Source organism: Prinia subflava, chromosome 4 (genome assembly GCF_021018805.1).
Source record: "Prinia subflava isolate CZ2003 ecotype Zambia chromosome 4, Cam_Psub_1.2, whole genome shotgun sequence".
Lineage (NCBI taxonomy): Eukaryota > Metazoa > Chordata > Aves > Passeriformes > Cisticolidae > Prinia > Prinia subflava.
This window is the reverse complement of record NC_086250.1, coordinates 16,963,054-16,983,911: the sequence shown is the minus strand read 5'-3', so window position 1 is coordinate 16,983,911 and position 20,858 is coordinate 16,963,054. Positions and strand designations below refer to the sequence as shown.

The window sequence follows — 20,858 nt, the reverse complement described above, 5'->3', positions numbered from 1 at the left end:
AACGTCAAATTAATTGGGCATTTATACTGAGTGTAAACTTGCTGCTTCCCACCGAAACTCTTTCCAGTTACTGTGCTTCTGCTGAATCTAGTTTTCAGTTTCTTCCTACTTTTCATCCATATGGGTGTTAAAAGCTTTTAGTCAGTTTTGAGTATATAAATGATGAAAGTTCACAGGACTTTTGGGACTAAATTCCTCTGGCTGTTTTGTTTGTTTGTGGGTATTTTTATGGCAGTTCTCCCCTCTCATTTGCTGGGAGTGTCATAGTTTTAGTAAAGCCCATAGGCCCACCCCAGGCCCTTTTACTCCCTAGTCATTCCTATGACTGTGGAAAAGCTAAGATGCCCAGTGTTCTCCTGGACCTCCTGAAAACTGTTGTTATTTCACCACAAGTTGCTACTAATCTGTTTTTTCTGGAACCTGTGGAAACAGTGGTGTATTTGCTCCTTGTGAGAAAATCATACACAGCTTATTTTCCCAGAAACTCTTCTTTCCCCCATGACTCAGTTTGGCCAGACTTCCCTTGCATTGTTAGTCAAAACCCATAGGTGTGACTGTGGCCAGCTTGGCTGCAACGTCACCGACACATTGGTGATTCTGAACTCATTGTCCCACTGCATCTAAGCTGAATCCTTTCATTTCATTGTGTAGGAAAAGGAAAGAATTGAATGTTCTGAGTTGAAAGCACATGGCTGCAAAACAGTTGTCATGGTGCCAAAAAGATGCTTCTGAAGAGGCTGGGCAAGTGGCTGCATGCTGCTGGAAGCACAAAGTGACATGTCAGTTCATCAATGTAGGATCAGGAGTGAGAAGAAGGCTTGACAGCCTCTTTAGCTGGTATGTCATCTGCAGCCATCTCTCCTTTCTGCTGCAGATTTTTGGTTCTGCAGGTTCAGTTGTGCAATACCTGCGAGTGCCGCACAGCAGGCACTCATGGTCAGCACTTGAACACGGCCTGAGGTGCGCTCTGGGTCTCTGCAGGGTGCTGTGCAGGGTCTCGAAAGCACTGAGTGATCTGGGACAAAGTTACACCAAGGGAGGGTGTATTTTCCAGGCTGGCTGTGGGGTCTCCCAGTCTAGCCCGTCTCAGTGGCAGCATGCCTCGGGCTGCACTGCAGAAGGCATTTGGGCTGTGTCATCCTGGATCTCCTTGTTTAGCTTCGCTCCTCTTCTGTCATGCTCTAATTTTGACAGTGTAAGGAGCCCAGCAGCCATGGTGTTAAGCACTGCGGAGCTGAGTAAATAAATATGTCAATAAATAATCATATCCTGCACAAAAGAGAAACCTCAGGGAGAGACTGATGGTAGCCAGGGAGTTCTGCTGATACAGGTGGAGGTTTTTATTGTTTTGTTTCTCTTAATGACTTCCCTTGGACTGATTTCTTTTCTTTCAGAGCTTTGAGGGGGAGTAGGCTGTTAGTGCTGTCCCTGAACAACTTCATCACGCACAAGGGCCTTACATCCTCCTTTCTCAAGTAGATAGCTTTTCCTGAGCTTCTGGATGTTTACTCTTCAGGGCTCTGAAATCCTTCATGTAGTTTATCCTCATGCCTAAATCAGGGTTTTTTTCTGTGTAAGCAAGAGCTTTGTACATCACCTAGGCTGTCCGTCCTTGGCCTCTTCTCTGCATGCTGATCTGGCCTCTGTCCTATTAGACCTTGCTTAAAAATCAAGTTGATGTGAAGACAGTGGGAGATCAGGCGTGCTCCAACCCCAGCAAGCCAGCCAGCAGTGGGGCAGGCAGGTGTCCAGAGGCACTTCTGTGGGATTGCTTGGGGTAGCATCACCCATTTCTTTTGGAGATTATGAGATTTGTTGCCTTCAGGGTCTTCTGGCTGTGCAAGTGTTTACTTGTTTATGTGTGCCTGAGTGTGACCCTGTGCTTTGTATGACAGAGGTCAGTACAACCCCAAATATAGCAAACAGAATCACTGGTTCCCACAGATAAACCTGTCAACACACTGTTCTCGTGGAGGCTGCAGCAGCTCCCTACCACCTGTGGTCTCATACAAGAGCCACTCGCCAGTCTCAAAGGTGAATGGACTGAGACAGACAGTTGTTTTGGGGAGAAGTGAGTCCACATCCAAATCCTGCACCCTGTGTCTCCATGGTGACATTTTTGCTTTGGGCCAGCTGGCTCAGTCCTGCTGTGCCTGTTCTGGTCCCAGCTCATGGCCTGTTTCACATCATGCATTTCTGGGTTTATAGTCCTGCTTTGGAATGCAAACCAAAAGCCACAGGTGGCAGCAAGAAAAGGTTTCTGACTGTTTGGCCATAATTTTGGGGATGTTTTCTTGGCCTTAAAGTCTAGAAGACCGGGTGAAAACTGCTCAAGGTGTTTCCTTGAGGAACTGAAGGCTTTTCCCTGTGCAGGTCGGGTGTTAGGGTGATGATGTGAAGGCAGGTTATTTACAGAATTGTTGCAATTCCTTAAACTGGAGGTCAGGTCATCAACCTGTACTATCCTTTCTCTTAATTTCCTAAAACACTCCACACACTCAATGTTTGAGAGTGCCATAAGTCCTGTGGTTGGCCTTTCTTTCTTGAAGGTGGAATGTGGCAGTCAGGAGGTCAACAAATCATTCTGTCTCAATTTTCTGCTTTGTCAGAGTCCTGTGTCCAGCTTCCCTACCTCTCTCCTTGCATCTTCATCTTCCTTTGCAGGCCAGATCCTGTGTATTCCATCCAGACCTCACCAGGGGCTTGTTTCTCTCTAACAGATCTGTATCCTGATGGAAATCAAATGTAGGAATGGACCTTGTGAATAGGCAAACTGATGTTTTCAGCCCAGCTGGAGCTTGATCTGAGTTTCAGATTTCTTAAACAAAGCAGGGGCTGAATGTCATGCAATGGCCTCTTTGCAAATGAAACACTTAGAAAAAAAATCCTGTGGGAGTGAGAGGCTCAGCCAGAGACTCCAGTGAGCCTTGCCCATGTCTTGCTTTCACAAGTAGTGTTGTTTCTAACAAGTAAGGTATGCAAGATGCCAGGAATTCCCTGTGGTTTAACCACACTTGCAGGCCAGTTGGAGTCATTGACATTAAAAAGTTAATATTTACAGGTGGAAAGCCATCCAGGTGGGGAGACAGCCATCGTGGAAAAAGCCAAAATATCCTTTCCACTAGGCAGCTGTGGGAAGCCACGAATATGCCAATGCTGTGTGAGTGATGGGGGGCACAACCAGAGCAGCAAAGGAAAACTGATTCATTTTGGTTCCTTTTTGAGAGACCTTGGTACCCTTTCCCAGAAACTAGGATAACAGAAGGCACTGTAGGATGGCCAGTGAAGTCTGGGATCAGGAAGGTTGAGAAAGTCCTCCCTTGCACCTGTAGGACAGGGTAGAAGATGAACAGCAGTGGCCTGAGCCATGCTGCCTTGAAAGCAGAGCCATGCCAAGATCATCCTTCTTTCAGTTCTGTTTCAGGATGTAACTCTGTTAGCAGGTAGCAATCAGAGATGGAGCTTGTTGGGATCTAGAGGCTCCTGCTTTACAGGCCTGTTTGGAAGTTAAATGTAGGGCTCCAGACATTAGGCTGGATTACAAGGCAAACTATGGCCAGTTTCACTTTTACTGCAGGGACTATCTTGTGTAGTTCTACAGAGGGAGTTTTGGGTGCTGTAGAAATGTTGTGGTTACTGTTTGTTCCAATTTGTGATGGTGGAGGACAGATGGGAAGGAGGAAGGTGCCCAGAACACATATGCTGTTGCCAAACAGTTCTACCTGGCACACTGATGTGAGCAACTGCTTTTGGACTCATATGGCTCCATTTTGATTTGAGGATGAGGAAACGTTCCTTGGTAGCTTGCTTTCCCCAGCTTCTCTGGCTGTACCCAGTGCTTCAGGAGCTCATTCAAGCATGGCATTATAGGAGCCTCATCATGTCATGCCTCATTTTAAGTGGGGCTGTGGGTGTTGTCACAGTCTTCAGCTCTTTAAACAGATGTGGTGCTGCTCGTGGGTTCCCCAGCAGCCTGCAGCACAGCCCCAGCCAAGCATTCCACACTTGCCTCAGTTCTGCTGGGCCTCTCTCCAAGAAATCTGAAAGAGGGATGTCTTCAGCAAAGCATTTGTTAGACATCCTTCAGTGTCCTTCAAAGATAAAGCTTCAAAGCAGGGCTTCTGTCAATCTCACCTTTCTGATTTCATCTTTCTTTCTGTTCTTTCTTTCTCATCCCATGTCTGACTCCCAAGCAGATTTTCTTCTCCTCTGAGGCCCTTGGGAGTACTGATCACTTGGTTGTAAAACTTCTTCCTGACTTCACTGACACCCACTTTCCTAAAATGTTTTTATGCTTACATTATGCAGAAGTTCCTTCACACACTCATGCAGATCTTGAAGGCTTTCAGGTGCATGCCTCCATTTTTATTGTTCACCACCTCATTTTGGTTTTGGGACTCCAGAGGTCCTCCCTGGCTTGGAGGACTATTGCTCAGCAGGGCGGGCTGTGATCTGTCTTCTCAAGCCCCAGAGACTTGACATGGGCACCGTGGACTCCCAGGTTTCTCAGCTTATGTCTGGAGAGCACTTTGACATCTTGGTAGGGCGTCTGCAGTCTCACTTCATGATTTCTGTAGAGGTGACAGTCTTTCTGTCAGCTTTGACAGATTTGCTGAAGGGGGTTTACTTACTTGGTTCTGGCTCTGTTTTGTCAAGGCTGGAGACTATTAAATTGTGTTCACATGCTGTCTTCATTTGCTTTCCACGCAGTAACACTGAGGTATCCTGAAGAGAAGTTTTGCACTATTCCAGCTATGCCGAGAAGAAAATATCTAGGGGTTATCTTTCAGTTCAGGGCAGCACGGACTGGACTGCTGGACCTTCTCACACCAAGATCTAGAAATTGGTGCCAGGTCCAGTTACTGTAGCATCTACAGGGAAGCGATGGGGCAGCCTCTGGTGAGGTGTATTTTAACCTGTGTTCTCACGTGTTGCATAGTTAATTAACTATAATGGGAAACATAAACTAGTCACATGATTAATTGAGGAAATCTGTAATATCTCTTGTCATTACTGCAGTTCATTCCAGTGGGAGATGGAGGTGACCCTGAAAGAGTCTTGCATTGAGGTGTAATGAAGTATTCAAATGTAAATGTATGTATTTGTCCCTGAGATTTTGCTTCATGTGCCTGAAACCAGGGATATGTCAGAGGAGCCCACAGCTTGGTTTTCAGGCTCATCTGCCCCTGAGCCCACACCAAAAGGATGAATAAGAATTGTAATGTTTCCAAATTACAGCTAAGAAAGCTTTCAGTAGCCAGCATACAATTTGCCCTGGATTTAAGGAGTTAAGGGGAGAGTGAGGAAGGGAATAAAGATGGTTTGTGAGGCAAAACAGCAGTATCCTGAGCCACATGCCAAAATAACCTGATCAGGCCACAATAGGGAGAAACTGCCAACACCACCTCCATGCTCAAGAGTGCTAAGTAAGTCCTGTTGATAATTTTGATCATACCTATAAAGGAGAGTCATGATATGCAGAATTAAACAGGAGGCAGGGTTGTTGATGCCATAAGTGCAGGAGAGGGGTATGTAGGAGGGCAGTCGGGGTGGCAGGAAGATATGGGATTTGAAGGTGATGATGATTAGAGTGCCCTGGCTATTGCACTGGAGGGATGTGCTTTTTGGTGAGGATGAGAGGGAAGGAGATGGATGCTTGTCTTTGTCTGTTTGAGTTTGTTTACGGCTACTCTGTGCATTGGGAAGTCTCACTTTTTCATTTGGCCATAAGGCATGGATCAAACATGGCAGGTTGGAGCTGTGTGAATCCGGGTCCAGAGCAGTGCAGGGGATGTGCTCTGTCACATCTTACATCTTTGGGAACTGCTGTGCACTACATTTAGAAAACTACTAATTAGGCCGAGACAGTTTTACTAGCAGGACAGGAAGAGCAGAACAGGGAGGCAGGGAAATTTTCACCTGAAACGAAGGCCCCTTGACATCTTATGCTCACCAGGAACAGGAAGGAGCTGAGGTCTGAGCACTGCTTTGAGGTTGTCTCCAAACATTCGCTAGCACAAGAGAAAGAATTTGTATGGCTTCCAGGGACATAAATTTTCAGGAGGTTCTGAGAGTGCAGTGGTGCTGGGAACAATGCCTCAAAAGGAGCCACACAGAGGCCACTGTGAAGAAGAGTGCTGTGCTTGAGACATGGCTGTTTGGAAGGAGCAATGCATTAGCCATACCTGGCCAATCCCCTTTTCACTGCCTTCTCAGCCTGGGCGTGGATATGGGTTTGCAGGCTTGTGCCTCTCTGGGGAGAAGTGGAAGATACTTATTTCAGTATTTTCTTCCAAGCATCATTTATATGCTGAACACACACCGTGTGCTTTCTACAGTATTTTTCAAGCAGGCCCTGGCAGCAGCCAGGAAGCAGCCTCTGGTTACAGAGCACTGGCAGCTCTGCAGGTACTGCAGAAGGTCTGACTTCCTACTGAATACAGGGCACTGCCTCGGTCTCTTGCCACCTCAAAGGCCACACTTAAAAATCAGCAGTAAGTGCTGGGAGTAAACCACAAGAAAACATCAGTAACTTTCAAACTGCTCCTTCTTTAGTCCCCAAAGTGTGGTTTTTTTGCCTTTTGGGGTGACGTGGGTGGATAGGGAACTTTACCTCATTTGCTTTCCTGAAACCTGTTAGAAGTACAAGTGAGGCGGCTGCGTGATTTATGTGTGCATGCAGAAGAGGGCCATCTGAATTGTAAATAGCACCTGCTAAATTATTATTAAGTGAAAGCTGACGTGGGAGGAGTTCTCAGGAACAAAAAAACCCTCAAGTCTTTTAATAAAAGTCATTCTAGCTGTTTTAACACTGTCCCCTGGCTGCACCCTACCTGCTTCATCTCATGTAGATGCTATGGGGAGATATGTGAGTCGTATCAAGGACAGGGAAGGCCCCATTAAATCCAGTTACTGTCAGTTTTGTGAGAGCTTTAAATGACTACACTAAACTCATTATTAAAGAAAGGAACTATCAATTTTATTTAATGCATGGTGCCCAACCCTGACTCTGCTCCCAGCCCAGACATTCGCCGTGCTCAGGGGTGATATAAAACTTAGACTTACACTCCTCAGGACATGTGTTTAGCTGTTGTGGTGTCCTGGCTTCATCCTGGCTGGTTACTAGAGGCCTGCCTTGCACCCACGTCAAGACAGGGACCAGCTCAGTTGGAGTTGCCGCTTTACTTAGTCCAGCCAAAGATTTTGGTGGTGTAGATGGGGCTGCTGAGCTGGGATTCAGGTGAGCAGGAATGCTCGGTGGGTAAAGCTGCTAATCCCAAGTATCCTCACCCCCTCCACTCCTGGCAGAGTGCAAAAAGGTGAGGAGCCAGGTGCCAGCCTTGGGCATTCCATGCAAAATGCGGAAAGGTGACTGCTAGGGTCTTCCTGCAGAGAAGGGAAGTGATAGGAGAAACCCAGCCTTGCAAGGAAGTTTCTTATCAGACCTGTGAGTGGGAAGTTAAAAGAACATTTCCAAGTGAAACATCCCACTTTCCATCCCTCTGCAGCTTATGGCCCCTCTGTTTCTTCAAGACCCCGGGTGCAAGAATGCTCCCTTGGGGCATTCCCATTGTCTCTGAGACATCAGTGCCACTGGGTTTGGCTGGCATGGATCGCCTCATTCCTGCTGGCTTGTTTCCTCATGGACGTTGTGGCAAGCTGTTGTCAGCCTATGTAATCAAAAGGCTGAAGGTATAAATCATATTACAGGCTGTAATGAGGAATTTGATTCCTGTAACAAAACCATCCAACTTTTATTCACATTTATTACTATTCCTGCTATTGCCATGGAGCAAAAATCCTTTTTCAAAGAAACAACATGCCACCAGCACAGTTTTATTGTGTCCTCAGGAAATTTAGGATTGTGTTTTTCTCGCATTAACTGCACAGGAAAATTTGCAATAAAAATTACTTTGCTGCAGAAGCTGCCTTTTCCCATCACCAACCTGTCAATCAGCCTGTAATTTCTTGGTATTGGACTATGCTGTGGAACTCACTAAGTTATTTTCCTTACAATACGTGCCCTTAAAACCTCAAACATGAGAAAATAATTTTGGATGTAAGGAAGAAGATTTTGTAGTTCTTTTTTAGGGGAAAACAAACAAACCTTTTCTGTGATGAGATGTAACCTCTGAGGAGGGCAGCACCGGCAGCAGAAGAGTCCAAAGTCCTCGCTTTACCCACAGAAGCACTGCTTCCTTCCCCCGCTCCATTTTTGGGGTACCAGGGTGAGTCAGTGTTTATCCCCTGTTCCTGTCCTCTGCTGAGGCTGCCAGCAGTGTTTCAGGGACAGCAAGGGGCCGGTTGTCGATGTGGAAACCAGTCCCTAACAACAACTCGTTTCACCAAAGGGCACAGGCAGCCATCTGACATTGACAATGTTGAGTGACTGCTGACCTTGTTTTTAGCGTCAGCTGATACCAAGTGGAGCCCTGCCAGTTTGCACCAGTTGAAAGCCTGTCCCTTAGCGGTGGCGATTATCCTGGTTTTTACAGCAGCGCTGAGAAAGTTGCAGCTGCTGCGCTTCACATCCTTGACTTTAATTTGCTATGCCTCACTCTTTTGGTGTTATCTTTAGAGCAGCGTGCAAGAAGAACGTCTCTCCTTGTTCTGCGTCAGTCATTTTTTCCCTTTTTATTTTCTACGAAGAGAGATTGCTCAAGCACACTGTGGAATGAAAGCCATAAAACTATAAATTACACCTCTGCTAGGTCCACAATATGTTACCAATTACATCTGCCATATTATTTGCGTCCAGGGGGAAAACATACATCAAACCACCCCCTCTCTCCAGACAGGTCAGTACTGTACTAGAAGGAACACCGTGATTCTTCTTAATCAGTGGAAAAACAAACACGGTTTTGGCTCACTCACATACGGTCTTTGTGTCCAGGATGACAAGTTGAGTAGCACTGCTGTGGTTCCCCGAGCTCGCCGCCTGCCACATGCCATGGCGTTCGTGACAGCATCATTGCCCTGTGGAAAGGGAGAGGAGAGAAGGTACTTAGCGGGACAAGGAGCTGCAGGGCGTCTGAGTACCCCGTTGCAGGGACCTTGGAAACTGCTGCCCAGGAGGCTGGGGGAGCACGGGGTAATGGAATTAAAGGGAACGACAGCAAGCAGTCATAAATCCACTGAGAGACAGGGGTCATGTCTGCAGAGGGCAGCTGGCTATGGTTTGCAGGGCTTCATTGCTAAACTGGGGTCAGTGGGGTTTTGTGTGCAGCGTTCAGGCCCAGGTGAGGGTTTCCCCGTGAGTCCTGAGGGGTTTTCTTCTGCGTCTGCTCTGTCCTCATAAATTCATCACGACAGCAGGGGTGAAGGCGGGGGTGGTGAAGCAGAGTGGAGAGATTGCTTGGCCTGTTACTGCTGAGTAGTTACTCATGGTAGGTTTTGGCTCACCACAGCACCCCTCTTCTGAGCCACTCCTGGCCTTTGGGCTGCTGGGAATTAACTGGAAAAAGAGTGTTGGGTGTGTTTAGATCTATTAACTTGACTACTGAGCTTTGTGATTGTGGAGTGACATTCATATTTTTCTGTATGAGTTGTGTAAGCCTGCATGTGTGTGAGTGTGTCTGTGTACACGAGCTCCAGAAAACCTTCTGAAGAGGATCATGGACTAGTGAATTATGAGGAGACCGAGTCAGATACTGTCACACCTCCACATGAAGAAGTTGTCCATGTGCACTGCAGAGTTTGTTGTGGTTTTGTTACTGAAGCATTCATTCAGCTTTTAACTTTTTTAAGTTGAAAACAAGTCAAGGTTATGATTGTGCTTAATAATTCAACAATGGTGCCAGCTCAGCATATTGTCTTTTTCTTCCCTAGTCATTCTGGTTTATTAAAAAGAAACACTGATGACAGATAGTAGGGTGAAGGAGGCTGTGCCTTTCTGCTCTAACTCCTGCTGGGTGCTGACTCCTTCCCCAGAAGTCCCCATGGATTTGTGTTCTTCACAAAATGTTTGTCCCAGCAGTACTATCCCTACCCTGGGCAGGGAAAGCTGGCAGCAAGTCAGGACTTAGCTGTCTCCTTCTCCATGCACCACATCTCTTTTCTCTGAATAGGCACATTTTCTGTTTCAGTGGAATATTACTCAGAATCCTTCAGTGAGTCTGTCTCGGTGATGCATTATTTTCGCTTTGGTTATGAGGTTGTGGGGTTGTTTTTTGGTGGTGTGTGAATTTTTTAAAAGATTTAGAAGATCATTAGCTCTTCTGAAACCAAATAAGCTTGCATTAAAATTGGTTTTTGTCTTTTGTGTAAAAAATAAAGCTGTATTAGGAGCTAATTCTGCCACATGCTAATGTGTATGTTGCTTCATAAACAATGCTGCTCCTTTCCAGAGGATCTGCTTTCCAGTGATGGTATTGTCACTGTAAATAAGAATAGGTGAACACAATTTTATAAATCTGAGAGCACCTAATGCACAAAGTGAAGCTCATGTTGTGTACCTCGCATCTCCAGTGTCCCTGAGCACAGACTAGCATTGTGCACAATTCCCACTCACGGGCTTGGCAAGCAATCTGAAACATCATCTTCTTCTGTTCTGGTTCCTCAGCTTTATCCATGCACCTCCATTTGCTCACAGTGTAGTATCTCCTGGTCCCATCTTCCCTTTGTGTAGGCTAAAAGTTATGCAGTGGTTTTATAGGAATAACCGGAGGGTTTAAGTCAGATCCACCAAACTGCTTAAGATTGGATGAGCCTGAGGATTTGAGTTTTGGCTTCTGTAGTCAGAATACTTTGCACTATTTGACATGAGTTCTTCCAGAAAGCTAGCTATATTCCTGGAGACAATGGGAATAGGAGTCTCTTTAGGCAGAGGAGGTAAAAATAACATGTACATTCGTGTTATTAAAAATGAAAAGGGGGAGAGCAAGAGAGCAGAAATCTTGAATGTTGTTAGTATAGTTCAGTCTGGGGTAAGGATTTATTTTAGAGCATAATATTTTATTTGTGTCAAATGCACATGTCTGGAAGAACTTGCTTTTTGTGTGTGTGCATGTGATGTATCTGAAGCCTGTATCCCATTTCCCTTTCCTGCCACAGAGCAAATGAAAAAAGCTGGGGAAGGCATCTTGACACTGTGGTTTCACTCTGATGTTGTATTGCAGGTATGGCCTCGCATGTGCAAGTTTTCTCTCCTCATACCCTTCAGTCAAGTGCCTTCTGTAGCGTGAAGAAACTGAAAGTGGAGCCGAGTTCAAACTGGGATATGACTGGGTACGGCACACACAGCAAAGTCTACAACCAGAGCAAGAACGTGCAGTCCTCCCAAGCAGCCGCCGCAGCAGCCGTCAACGCCTCCCTCCAGATCCCCAATCCGAGCATCCCTTACGAGCAGACCATCATCTTCCCAGCCAGCACGGGGCACATCGTGGTTACATCTGCCAACAGCACTTCTGGTGTGGTTGCAGTGTCTGGGCAAACACTGGGCGGGCCACACAACCTGATGCGTCGCAGCACTGTGAGCCTTCTGGACACCTACCAAAAATGTGGACTTAAGCGCAAGAGTGAGGAGATTGAGAACACAAGCAGCGTGCAGATTATCGAGGAGCATCCACCAATGATTCAGAACAATGCCAGTGGGGCCACTGTAGCCACCGCCACCACCTCCACGGCCACCTCCAAAAACAGTGGCTCCAACAGCGAAGGGGATTACCAGCTGGTGCAACATGAGGTGCTCTGTTCCATGACCAACACGTACGAAGTGTTAGAGTTTCTTGGCCGTGGAACATTCGGACAAGTAGTCAAATGCTGGAAACGTGGCACTAATGAGATTGTGGCTATCAAGATCCTAAAAAACCACCCTTCTTATGCCCGGCAAGGCCAGATTGAAGTGAGCATCCTGGCTCGGCTGAGCACAGAAAGCGCGGATGACTACAACTTTGTCCGTGCTTATGAATGCTTCCAGCACAAGAATCACACATGCTTGGTATTTGAAATGTTGGAGCAGAACCTCTATGATTTCTTAAAACAAAATAAATTCAGTCCCTTGCCCCTTAAGTACATTCGACCAATTCTGCAGCAGGTAGCAACTGCCCTAATGAAGCTGAAAAGCCTGGGACTGATTCATGCTGACCTCAAACCAGAGAACATCATGCTGGTAGACCCATCCCGACAGCCATATAGGGTCAAGGTCATAGACTTTGGTTCAGCTAGCCATGTGTCTAAAGCTGTGTGTTCTACTTACCTTCAATCCAGATACTACAGGTAAGAGATTGGGCCCATGTAACACTTCTAGAAGTATTTTGCCTATGGGAATTTTCTTACATTCATTCAAATGAATGAGAGTCATCTCTTAATTCTAAACAGAGATGGCTCTTAGAATGGCTTGTTGATGATAAGGAAAAAAATGATGTCCTAACCTCTTGGAGTTTACTTGCATTGAAAACCATTGTAAGTTTGTAAATAATCGCATTTTAAAAATAGAGTTTGCTAGTTACAATTTAGAATGTCTTTCACTTCTATCAGTTTGTTCTCTCTGGAATTGTTTCCAGAAGAGGAGGTGTCCACATTTCCATTCCAAGTCAATGGATATAGGTTCTTGATTTCAGAATTACCTTAACCTAAACAATCAATCCATATTTCAAATGTGTCTTCTAGTCTGTACTCATATATGAAACCAGGACTTAACAAGTGTAAGTTTGGCCCACAGGAAAACTGTATAGATGCAGAAGATGGTTTGTCAATTATTAGTTTTCACACAGGCTCTGAGTCAATGGGAGTCTTCTGGCTGGCTCTTGTCAGCTCCCCTCCAGGCAAGTGTTGTCAGTGATTTGGTGTTGGACTGAGGACCGGTTGCTGTCTATTGATTCCCACTCACAGTCCCTCGTTACATGCTAGGATGGAGTTGTGACCTCAGGTGTGCCTGAAGTGAAATGTGGGAACTAGATACATACCTCTTCAGCTTGTTGAACAGTTTCAGCAGAGCAGCCTCTTTTCAAAACCCCTGGCAGGGCATACTCACCCTCTGTCTTGACTCCAAGACACAAAGTCTCTATTGTTGTTCTCAGATGTTCTCAGACCCTCTCTTTGGTACCAGTTATCTTGATTCAGCATCCTAGGGACTGAGAAAAGCAGTTCTACTGCTGCTTCAGGGGCGAGGAGCAATAGTGAAGGGGGTGAAGGCAATTTGTCTTTAGATAACAGCTGAATTTAGAAATGTTCAGACCATATTTTTGTTGTTGTACTTCTGTGAAACAGGAGCAAAGAGAGAAAATTTGATCCTTCTTCATGACTGATTTAATGAAAATCAGGCCTGGCAGTGTCTACAGCTCATCAGATGGGTTACAAAAAAGCAAGGTAGTTGATCTCTTTCTAAATAGAAACCTGTCTTATCCACGGGGAGGACTGGGGATGAAAAACCAGCATGAGTTGATAACAGACCCTTTTCCTACTTCATGAATTTCAGGGTGGCAAAGCCTACCTGAATTCTGAGCTTGGAGAGAGTTAATTTTCACAGGAACAGGAACTTTAACAGTGTAGCACGGCAGCAGCTGATCTTTATCTGCTTGTCCTTTGCTCTGAAGGAGGCCAGGAAAAAATCCCCAGCCCTAGTTCATACCTCAGAAGAGGCTTATTAAATAAGATGTTCTACCTGATGACAGTCCCATCCTCCAGGAGAGACATGTTTCTGTGGTAAATATGCAAAAGCTTTTAGAATTGCAATTGCCTGACAGACTAGGAAAAAAAAAAAAAAAAGCGAAGATAATACAGGCATTTTGTTGTTGAGTTACCTGTGATTCTGTGTTAGCAGCCTAGGTCCCTAGCTGAAAGACAGAAGGGGCAGCAAAAATGAAATATGTGACAGAAAGAAAAAATGAAAGAGAAAAATGGTTCTCAGTGGCAAACAAGGAATATTTTTATGGCAGTCTCTGGAGAGAGAAAGGCTTGATAAAATTTGCTTTTTATATTTTAAATTTTATTCCTGCCCAGTCTGAAGTTGCAGCTTGATAAATAATAAGTCCTGTCTGTCTAATTCCTCCCTTGTTTTCCGTGCCTGAATTGGTGGGAGGAGGGGAAAAGGGGCAGCAACTCACCAGGAAAAAAGAAAAAAAAAGAAAAATCTCATTGGGTTGAATTACATCAGCAGGGGGCTGCTGATTAAGCTAAATTCAAGTCATGAGGAAAATTTATGTTCTTCTTCATTTTCTAATGGGGAAAATACAGCACAGAGTAAAGACCCCTTCGTCTCTAAAGTGAAGGAACTTTCATGCTAGGGGAAACACTGGGCTTTATAAAGATTTCATGTGTCTTCCATTTAATTCACACTTGTTCTGCTTGCTAGAGTATAAAAGACAAGGGGATGACTTCAAGAAATGGCACATTTAAGTTGACTGTGAAGGAAAACCTTCCTCAGACTAGTAAAATCTCTCAGACTGTAAGCAGTCATGCTAAAGGAGTGACAGAAGCCCTGTGCCCCATGCATTTAAGGAAAGATGAAGCAAAGCACAGGGGAATATGAAGTAGAGGCAGGATCTCAGCTGGAGATTTTTTATCATGGACTTTTGCAAGCGAATTCCTAAGTTGTCTCCATATTTTATTAACAACTTGCTTTTTCTTTTTCCTTTCACTACTTTTGAGAATGTGCTGCCCAAATCTTTTGATGGATTGAAAGGTGTGTGGGATCCTGCTCCTCATCAGAGCAATGTAAGGCCTTTCCTCTTCCCGTAAATGACAGGCCCCTTTTCTTCTCCTGAAGGTGGAAGACAAAATGTCTTTAAACAAACTCTGTGCTTTTTCTTGACCTGAATCTGCATAATCCACTATAAACCAAGAGGACCCCATGGACTTTCCATGGGTGATTTGCCGCTGTTGCTGTGTAATGTGCTTTGAGGATGAACAGGATCCCTCAGCCCAGTTTTTGTGGGAAGAATGGTGGGCAGGGTTGCTGTTGTGCTGCTGGCACTGCTCAGGGGCCCTCACTGGGTGCCCCAAACCCAGAACTGTCCCTGTCCCACCAGGGATATTTCTAAGCAAATACACTCTGGAAGGATGGTGATGGTATTGAGGTGACAGAGTGGGATGAAAAATATCAAAAATACTATCAAAATGTCTTTAGTCCAGCAGAATTTAGCTCCCAACTCTCTGACGAGGACACAGCCTCCTCCAAGCTAGATCTGCTGCCATAAGTGGTACTCTGTAGATCTTTCTCCCTTGCTCCTGACTATAGTGAGCCCATGAGAGGCAGAGCATGATGGCCTAAGCTGGGCTTTGCAGGAACTCCTGTGCTGCCAAGAATCCCCCTCTGGGAGGGCAGGGCCATTGTGTCACCAGTGCCTGCTGCGAGCCTCAAGAGAAGGAATGAGCCCCAGCAGGGTCACACCATGGGCCCAGCCTGACAAAGGACATCACAGGCACAGTCTGTGGTCAGAGCTGTCATCTAAAAGGGGGGCTGCTGTGAAGAGGATCATCCTCCTTCTGCCCACCATCTTCAGCCTCTGGTGGAAAACTTGCTGTGGTGCAAAGAGTTTCTCTCATGGCATCCTTAGCCAGCATGTGTAGGACCTGACTGGTGGCCATCCAAATGTCCCTTGCATAGGAGAGGGGTCCCAGCCTGGTCACCGTAGTCCTTCATCTTGTCCCTTGCCATCAGCTGCATCAACCTGGGCCTGATCACTCACCCTTCAAGGAGGTTTGTGGTGATACAGACGGTCTGGAGGTGCCTGAAGGAAAAGGTGAGGAACTGAAGCTGCCCATGGAGGGCTGCTCTGCCCAGCTCACAGTGCAGGAGTGGGGCTCTGCACTTGGTGGTTTTAGCCAAACATGCTTAAGCTAGAAATGAATCCCTGTTCAGAGTAAATGGATCAAAAAGCTGTGATAGCCTCTGCATCACAGGTTATCTTCCTGGGATTTTATTTTTGTCCTTTTCAAGCTGCAGTTGGACAGGGAGATCATTGAGGTAGTTTCTATGATCTCTGTTTTGGAGAGGGTCAGAGGAATGAATGACCAGAGAGATCCCTTCTGGGCTGATCAGCTATGTATGAAAGCTTCCTGGGAAAACCCACATCCTGAGAAATACAGGGCTCAGGCTGCAACAGATGGTCCCTTTGTTAGAGCCCCCATTCATGCACCCAGGTGGAAGAGGGGATACTGCCCTCTGGGAGGTTGGGGTGGTTGGGGTGGTAGAGGGAGAGTTGAGGTCACCCCTTGTTGGAACAAGAGCCCTCCCTCATCATGGGATGGCAGTGTGGGGGTGCTTGGAGCAGTTGGGCTGCTCATGGGGGCACTACCAGTTTGTTACCTTGCCCTCTTGACTTTTCTTTGCTGTTCAGCTGAAACAGCTGCTGTATTGGCACCTAGGGGATAAGAGTGTTTTGTTAATTAATAGTGTAATCACCTTATGAGATTTAAGTCTTTCAGAATTCACAACATATTGCAGATATAAAATAATGGCTGTCACCCCTTCACTATTAGCGAATAAATTCAGGTTTGGTTCCTTGTTTTCAAAAGGCTTTTGGTATGTGGCTTGTCTGGCTTGGGTTGAGATGTCTGCTTAGTAGGTAAGTGGCCTTTGATGAAATGTTTGGATAACAGAGAATGAAGCTGAGTACCAGTTGGAAGAGGTGTTTATCAGTCTGGTCTCAGACACTGCAAGAAAATATGCATGCATAAAGGCTACGTGCATGTTGTCAGCCACCTATACAGAGTGCAGTGAGGCTGTGTGCAGGTGTGGTTTTTAACTGGCTCTGCGTGCTTGGCTGGGTGAGTGCAGGTCCTGAGGGGTGCAGGGGGCTAAACTGGATCCATCTTGCCACACATGGACATTGTGCCATGACAGGTATCTGTCCTTCAGCCATGCTGACAGGAAGCCAAAGCAAGGTAGATTTATGAGCAAAGTCACAACCTGTTCCCCATTGTGTGACTCACAAATGTGTCATTCTGGTCAAAACTGCCCTTTAAATGAGGCAGTTGTAATGACACAGGGATGGGCTATGCTTTTTTGTTTACTCACTGAACTGGCATGTGCTGTGTCCTTGTATAACAGTGCACTTATATTTCAAAATCTTCTGCCATTCTGGACTTGCAAAAACATCTCTATCTCAGGTTTGACTGTGTTTGCAGCTGTGGGAGCCACATTGTTCTGCCAGTCTGTTTTACTCCTATCTGCAACATTCACTGCTTTACTGACTCTGCCTCTCTAAGGTAAAGAGCAGGATGGTTTTAGGAGGAAAGTGTCTTGTGGAGACTGGACTGAAACCACAAAGTTCATTGCTGAAGTCTAAGCTCGGTTTCACTTGGTGACAATCATGCCCGGTAGGACTGCAGGCTTGCAAAACTGGCAATACATTGCAGAAGACTGGAGGAAAAGCAGACTACAAGCTATAATATTTTAAGCAGTTGTTAATTTCTTTCCCAAGGACCCTTGGAATTTGAAGTTGTTTTTTTCGGAATCAAAATTCAGCAGGATTCTTTTTTCAAAACCAACATCAGGATTAATTGAATCTCAGCTTTACTGTACCCAGACTACCAAGTCTAGGAAAGCAAAAGACATTTAGCTGAAAGCTTTTGGCTTTGGCCCACCTTTGGGATAGTCAGGCCAGGTTGGTTTTTGGTTGTATAGAACTCAAGCAAAGATAGTTCTTTGCTAAATTCCTTTGTGTGTAAATCACCTTGGAGAAGGGATGGTAAACCAATATTGTGCTCATGGTGCATCCAACAGAGATTCACCATATCTGTACCCCCTGCCTGGGGTCTAATTTAAAACCGAAAAGCCTAAACAATCTCCTCAACTAGACCCTCCCGAGTGTTTTCTCTGCTGAAACCTTCTATTTCCCTGAGTATTTTTAATTTTGCTCTGAGCAGACACTCCAGCTCCTCCTTTATCTTCTCGAAGCTGATGTGCCCCTTCTGTTGTGCTGTCACAGCACCTTCCTGCCCAGCTCCAGCTCATGATGCTGGCCTTGCTCTGAGAGAAGCCCTGCATCCCTGGAGTCAAAAAGGCTGTCTGTCACAGGAGGGCTTTGTTTATTTATTAACCAAGTGGATAAAATATGCCCAGTTACCTGCCTCTGGCCCAAGAAGATTTGTAACAAGTCCTGTTTGCAAGGAACCTGACAAGGAGCCTTTCCCCAGCAAAGAGAAGTCTTTGGTAGACCAAGGAAAGGAGAAGTCTCACAATGTTTCCTTTTACCTCGTCTGCATCTGAGAGGTGGAAAATTGCAACTGAGTGCTGAGCCAATCCCTTCAGCCCCTCTCCTCTCTCTGGAAACAGCTCCTACATGGCAAAGATGGGGCACTGACAGTAATTACTCCTGCAGATCTCAGTTTTGTCTTGGTGGCTGGAAAGGAAGGAACCTGTGTGTCCACAGGCAGGGATCAATTCATTAAGGGTGTTTTGGATCAGACATGAGTATGTGAGCAGCAGCCAGAGGCAGGTACCAGGGCTGGAAGCTCTGTTCTTCCATCAGCTGGTGCCACCCCTTGGTTCTCATGTAAAAGAGCAAACAAAGCTTGGGGAGAAAAAGGTAAATGTAATTTTCCCAAGGCTGCTGCAGCTTTTAAACTCATCAGTGATCCCCACAAAGGAAAAGGCAGTCCTCTGAATACAAGCAGTCTCATTCACCCTCGGGGGCACTGCCCACAACCCAGGCAGACAAGGAACAGAAGCAGGAGCAGAGCCAGGGCTCAGCAGTCAACCACCATGTCTGACACAGTCCTGCCCAAACTGAGGTAACTCACCTCATCCTTCTCCACATCACCTCCAGAGGGTTATGATTCTAGAACTGTGCTCCCCTTTCCCTCCACCCCCTCTACTCCATAACTTACCCCTTTAAGCAAACCTTCCCTCTGGGCATTTGCCAGTGCCACACCTGGGGCTGACCTCCCCAAAGGCAATACCTTACACTTTGGAAACAAATAACACTTCAAATGGGGCTAAGATGGAGTTCCCAGGTGCTTTCAGGGCTTGCAGAGAGGAGGCAGTGTGCAAATAAACTTGTTACCAGTCCGTGTACTACCACCTGAATTCATCTGGGAACTCCAACAAGAACATCACAAACCTTCTTTTAAACTCAGCAGAGAATCCTAAACTAATCCCTACCTTCTTTGTGCTTGCTGTCAGAGTAGTTTCAGTAGCATTGGGAGGATCAGGGTGTGGTTTGGAAGTCACACTCCCCCCACTTGCAGGCTGGCTACAGGTGTTGGATTTATGGGGTTTTGGGTGGGTAATTTTTTTCCTTTCTTCTCCTGATACTGTTTGTCTCTCATCACCACCAAAACAAGCCTGTCACAGGATTTCCTGCTGTCTATTTTTCTTCTCTTAAGCTTTATGGGCAAAGTAAGTCCTGTTAAGGCTGCAGCCTGGTGAAATGATGTGAAAAATCAAGGTCACTCTTGTATTTACTGTACCAGGGCAAGCCTGAAACAGGTACAAATAGCCAGGTTGTTTTACTTAAAAAGAACTATTTACTTACAAGAAATCAAAATCCTCTTATTGCAGCTACTGGCTGTAGCACTTCAGACTCCATCTCTGTAGCACATAAAACAGACACAGTCTTTTGGTAAAGATACCTGTGCTCAGCTCGGGGGCTGGGACGTAATCAAGCTCAGTATGGTGACAAGCAGCTGCAGAGACAATGTGAGTGAAGGTGCAGTTCACAGGGCTACAACAAGAGCCAGCTGCACTCAGAGCCGGCTGTTTGCCCCTGTATGAAAGGCATGAAGTTTGGTCTCTGCTTCTAGTTGCTTACTTCTGTGGTTTTGTGTTTGCCCTTCTTTCTCTCCTCCTACTCAAGTCACTTCCTCACCAAGTGCAAAGGAAGCAGAGCGGAGAGAGGGTGCTCCTTTTCTCAGCTCCAGTGACAAAACAGCAGCAGCTCATAGGAGCAGTGGTGTGGTGACCCACAGATGTTACTCCAGCAATAGGTAGCCAGTGGAAGACAGTGCCCTGCAGTCACACTTATACAGTAGTAGCATTTTCTATGTCTTCCTACATTTATTTCAGTGCATATTTGGGTCAGAGCAGTAGCTGGCCAAGGGCAGGGGTGGCTGCTGAGAAGCAAAATGAGGCGAGGGGCTGTTGGGAGGAGATCGGTGCTCCATGTGTGAAAATAAAAGAATTATGAGCAGTGAGATTCCTCATCCTCTCCTGAGTATGAAAAAGCATTAGCAACACAGTTTGCACAGGATTTCAGGGATACTTTGCTCAAGTACCGTGTATTTAAATCCTATCAGGTTTTTACCTCCCCCTGTACATTTGCTCAGTGCAGGCAAGAGATGTAAATGTAACATGGAGGAAGCTCACTGTGTATGTCTGTGCATTCATTAGGTTCACAAGTTTTAGGCTCCAGCACAGTGGTACTGCAAAGCTGTTTTACAATGAAGAGCATTTTCTGGTTAGAAAATATCTCTGCTCTGCTGCTTATTAGTGATGAGGTTAGAAAAGTGACTGGTTGGTTTATAAATTACCAGAAGATAAAAATTACCTGAAGATGCAACAATTAGTATGAGGTTATACATTCCTCAGCTTCAGACTCCTGAATGACATGACTCCAGTCCCCACTTTCTATCTTTTCAAGCCACTGGCTGCACTGATGCCTCAAATTAGCCTAAGCTCATGTAAAGGCACCTTATTGTCAGGTGGGGGCTCAGTAGCTACCTCATTTTCCAGGTCATGCTGGGGAAAAGGAGCAACTCTCAAGTATTTGAGAGTGGTTATCTTGCTTGAAAAACACTAATCTTGTGGCCTGACTTAAGCTGAGTTATAGCCACAGCTGTTACCTGTTTAAGAAGGAAGGTCAAGCAAAGTCCTTTGCCTTTTAGGCCAGATCATACAACAATTGTTCTGTGGTGCTTTACAAGGAAAAAAGAAATGCAGAAGAGAGGCATCCGTATAAATATATATGTATATA

At 45.7% G+C, this 20,858-nt stretch overlaps 1 protein-coding gene across 3 annotated transcripts in view; it reads left to right on the top strand.

Annotated features, from left to right (window-relative positions):
* Positions 1-20,858, top strand: part of HIPK2 (homeodomain interacting protein kinase 2) — a 129,454-nt gene that overhangs the window by 31,603 nt on the left and 76,993 nt on the right. For all 3 annotated transcript variants that reach the window (XM_063395670.1, XM_063395668.1, XM_063395671.1), the window contains exon 2: positions 11,118-12,216. In XM_063395670.1, coding sequence (XP_063251740.1) covers positions 11,120-12,216 — 1,097 coding nt within the window. In that variant the 5' untranslated portion in view covers positions 11,118-11,119. The remainder of the gene's footprint in view (positions 1-11,117; positions 12,217-20,858) is intronic.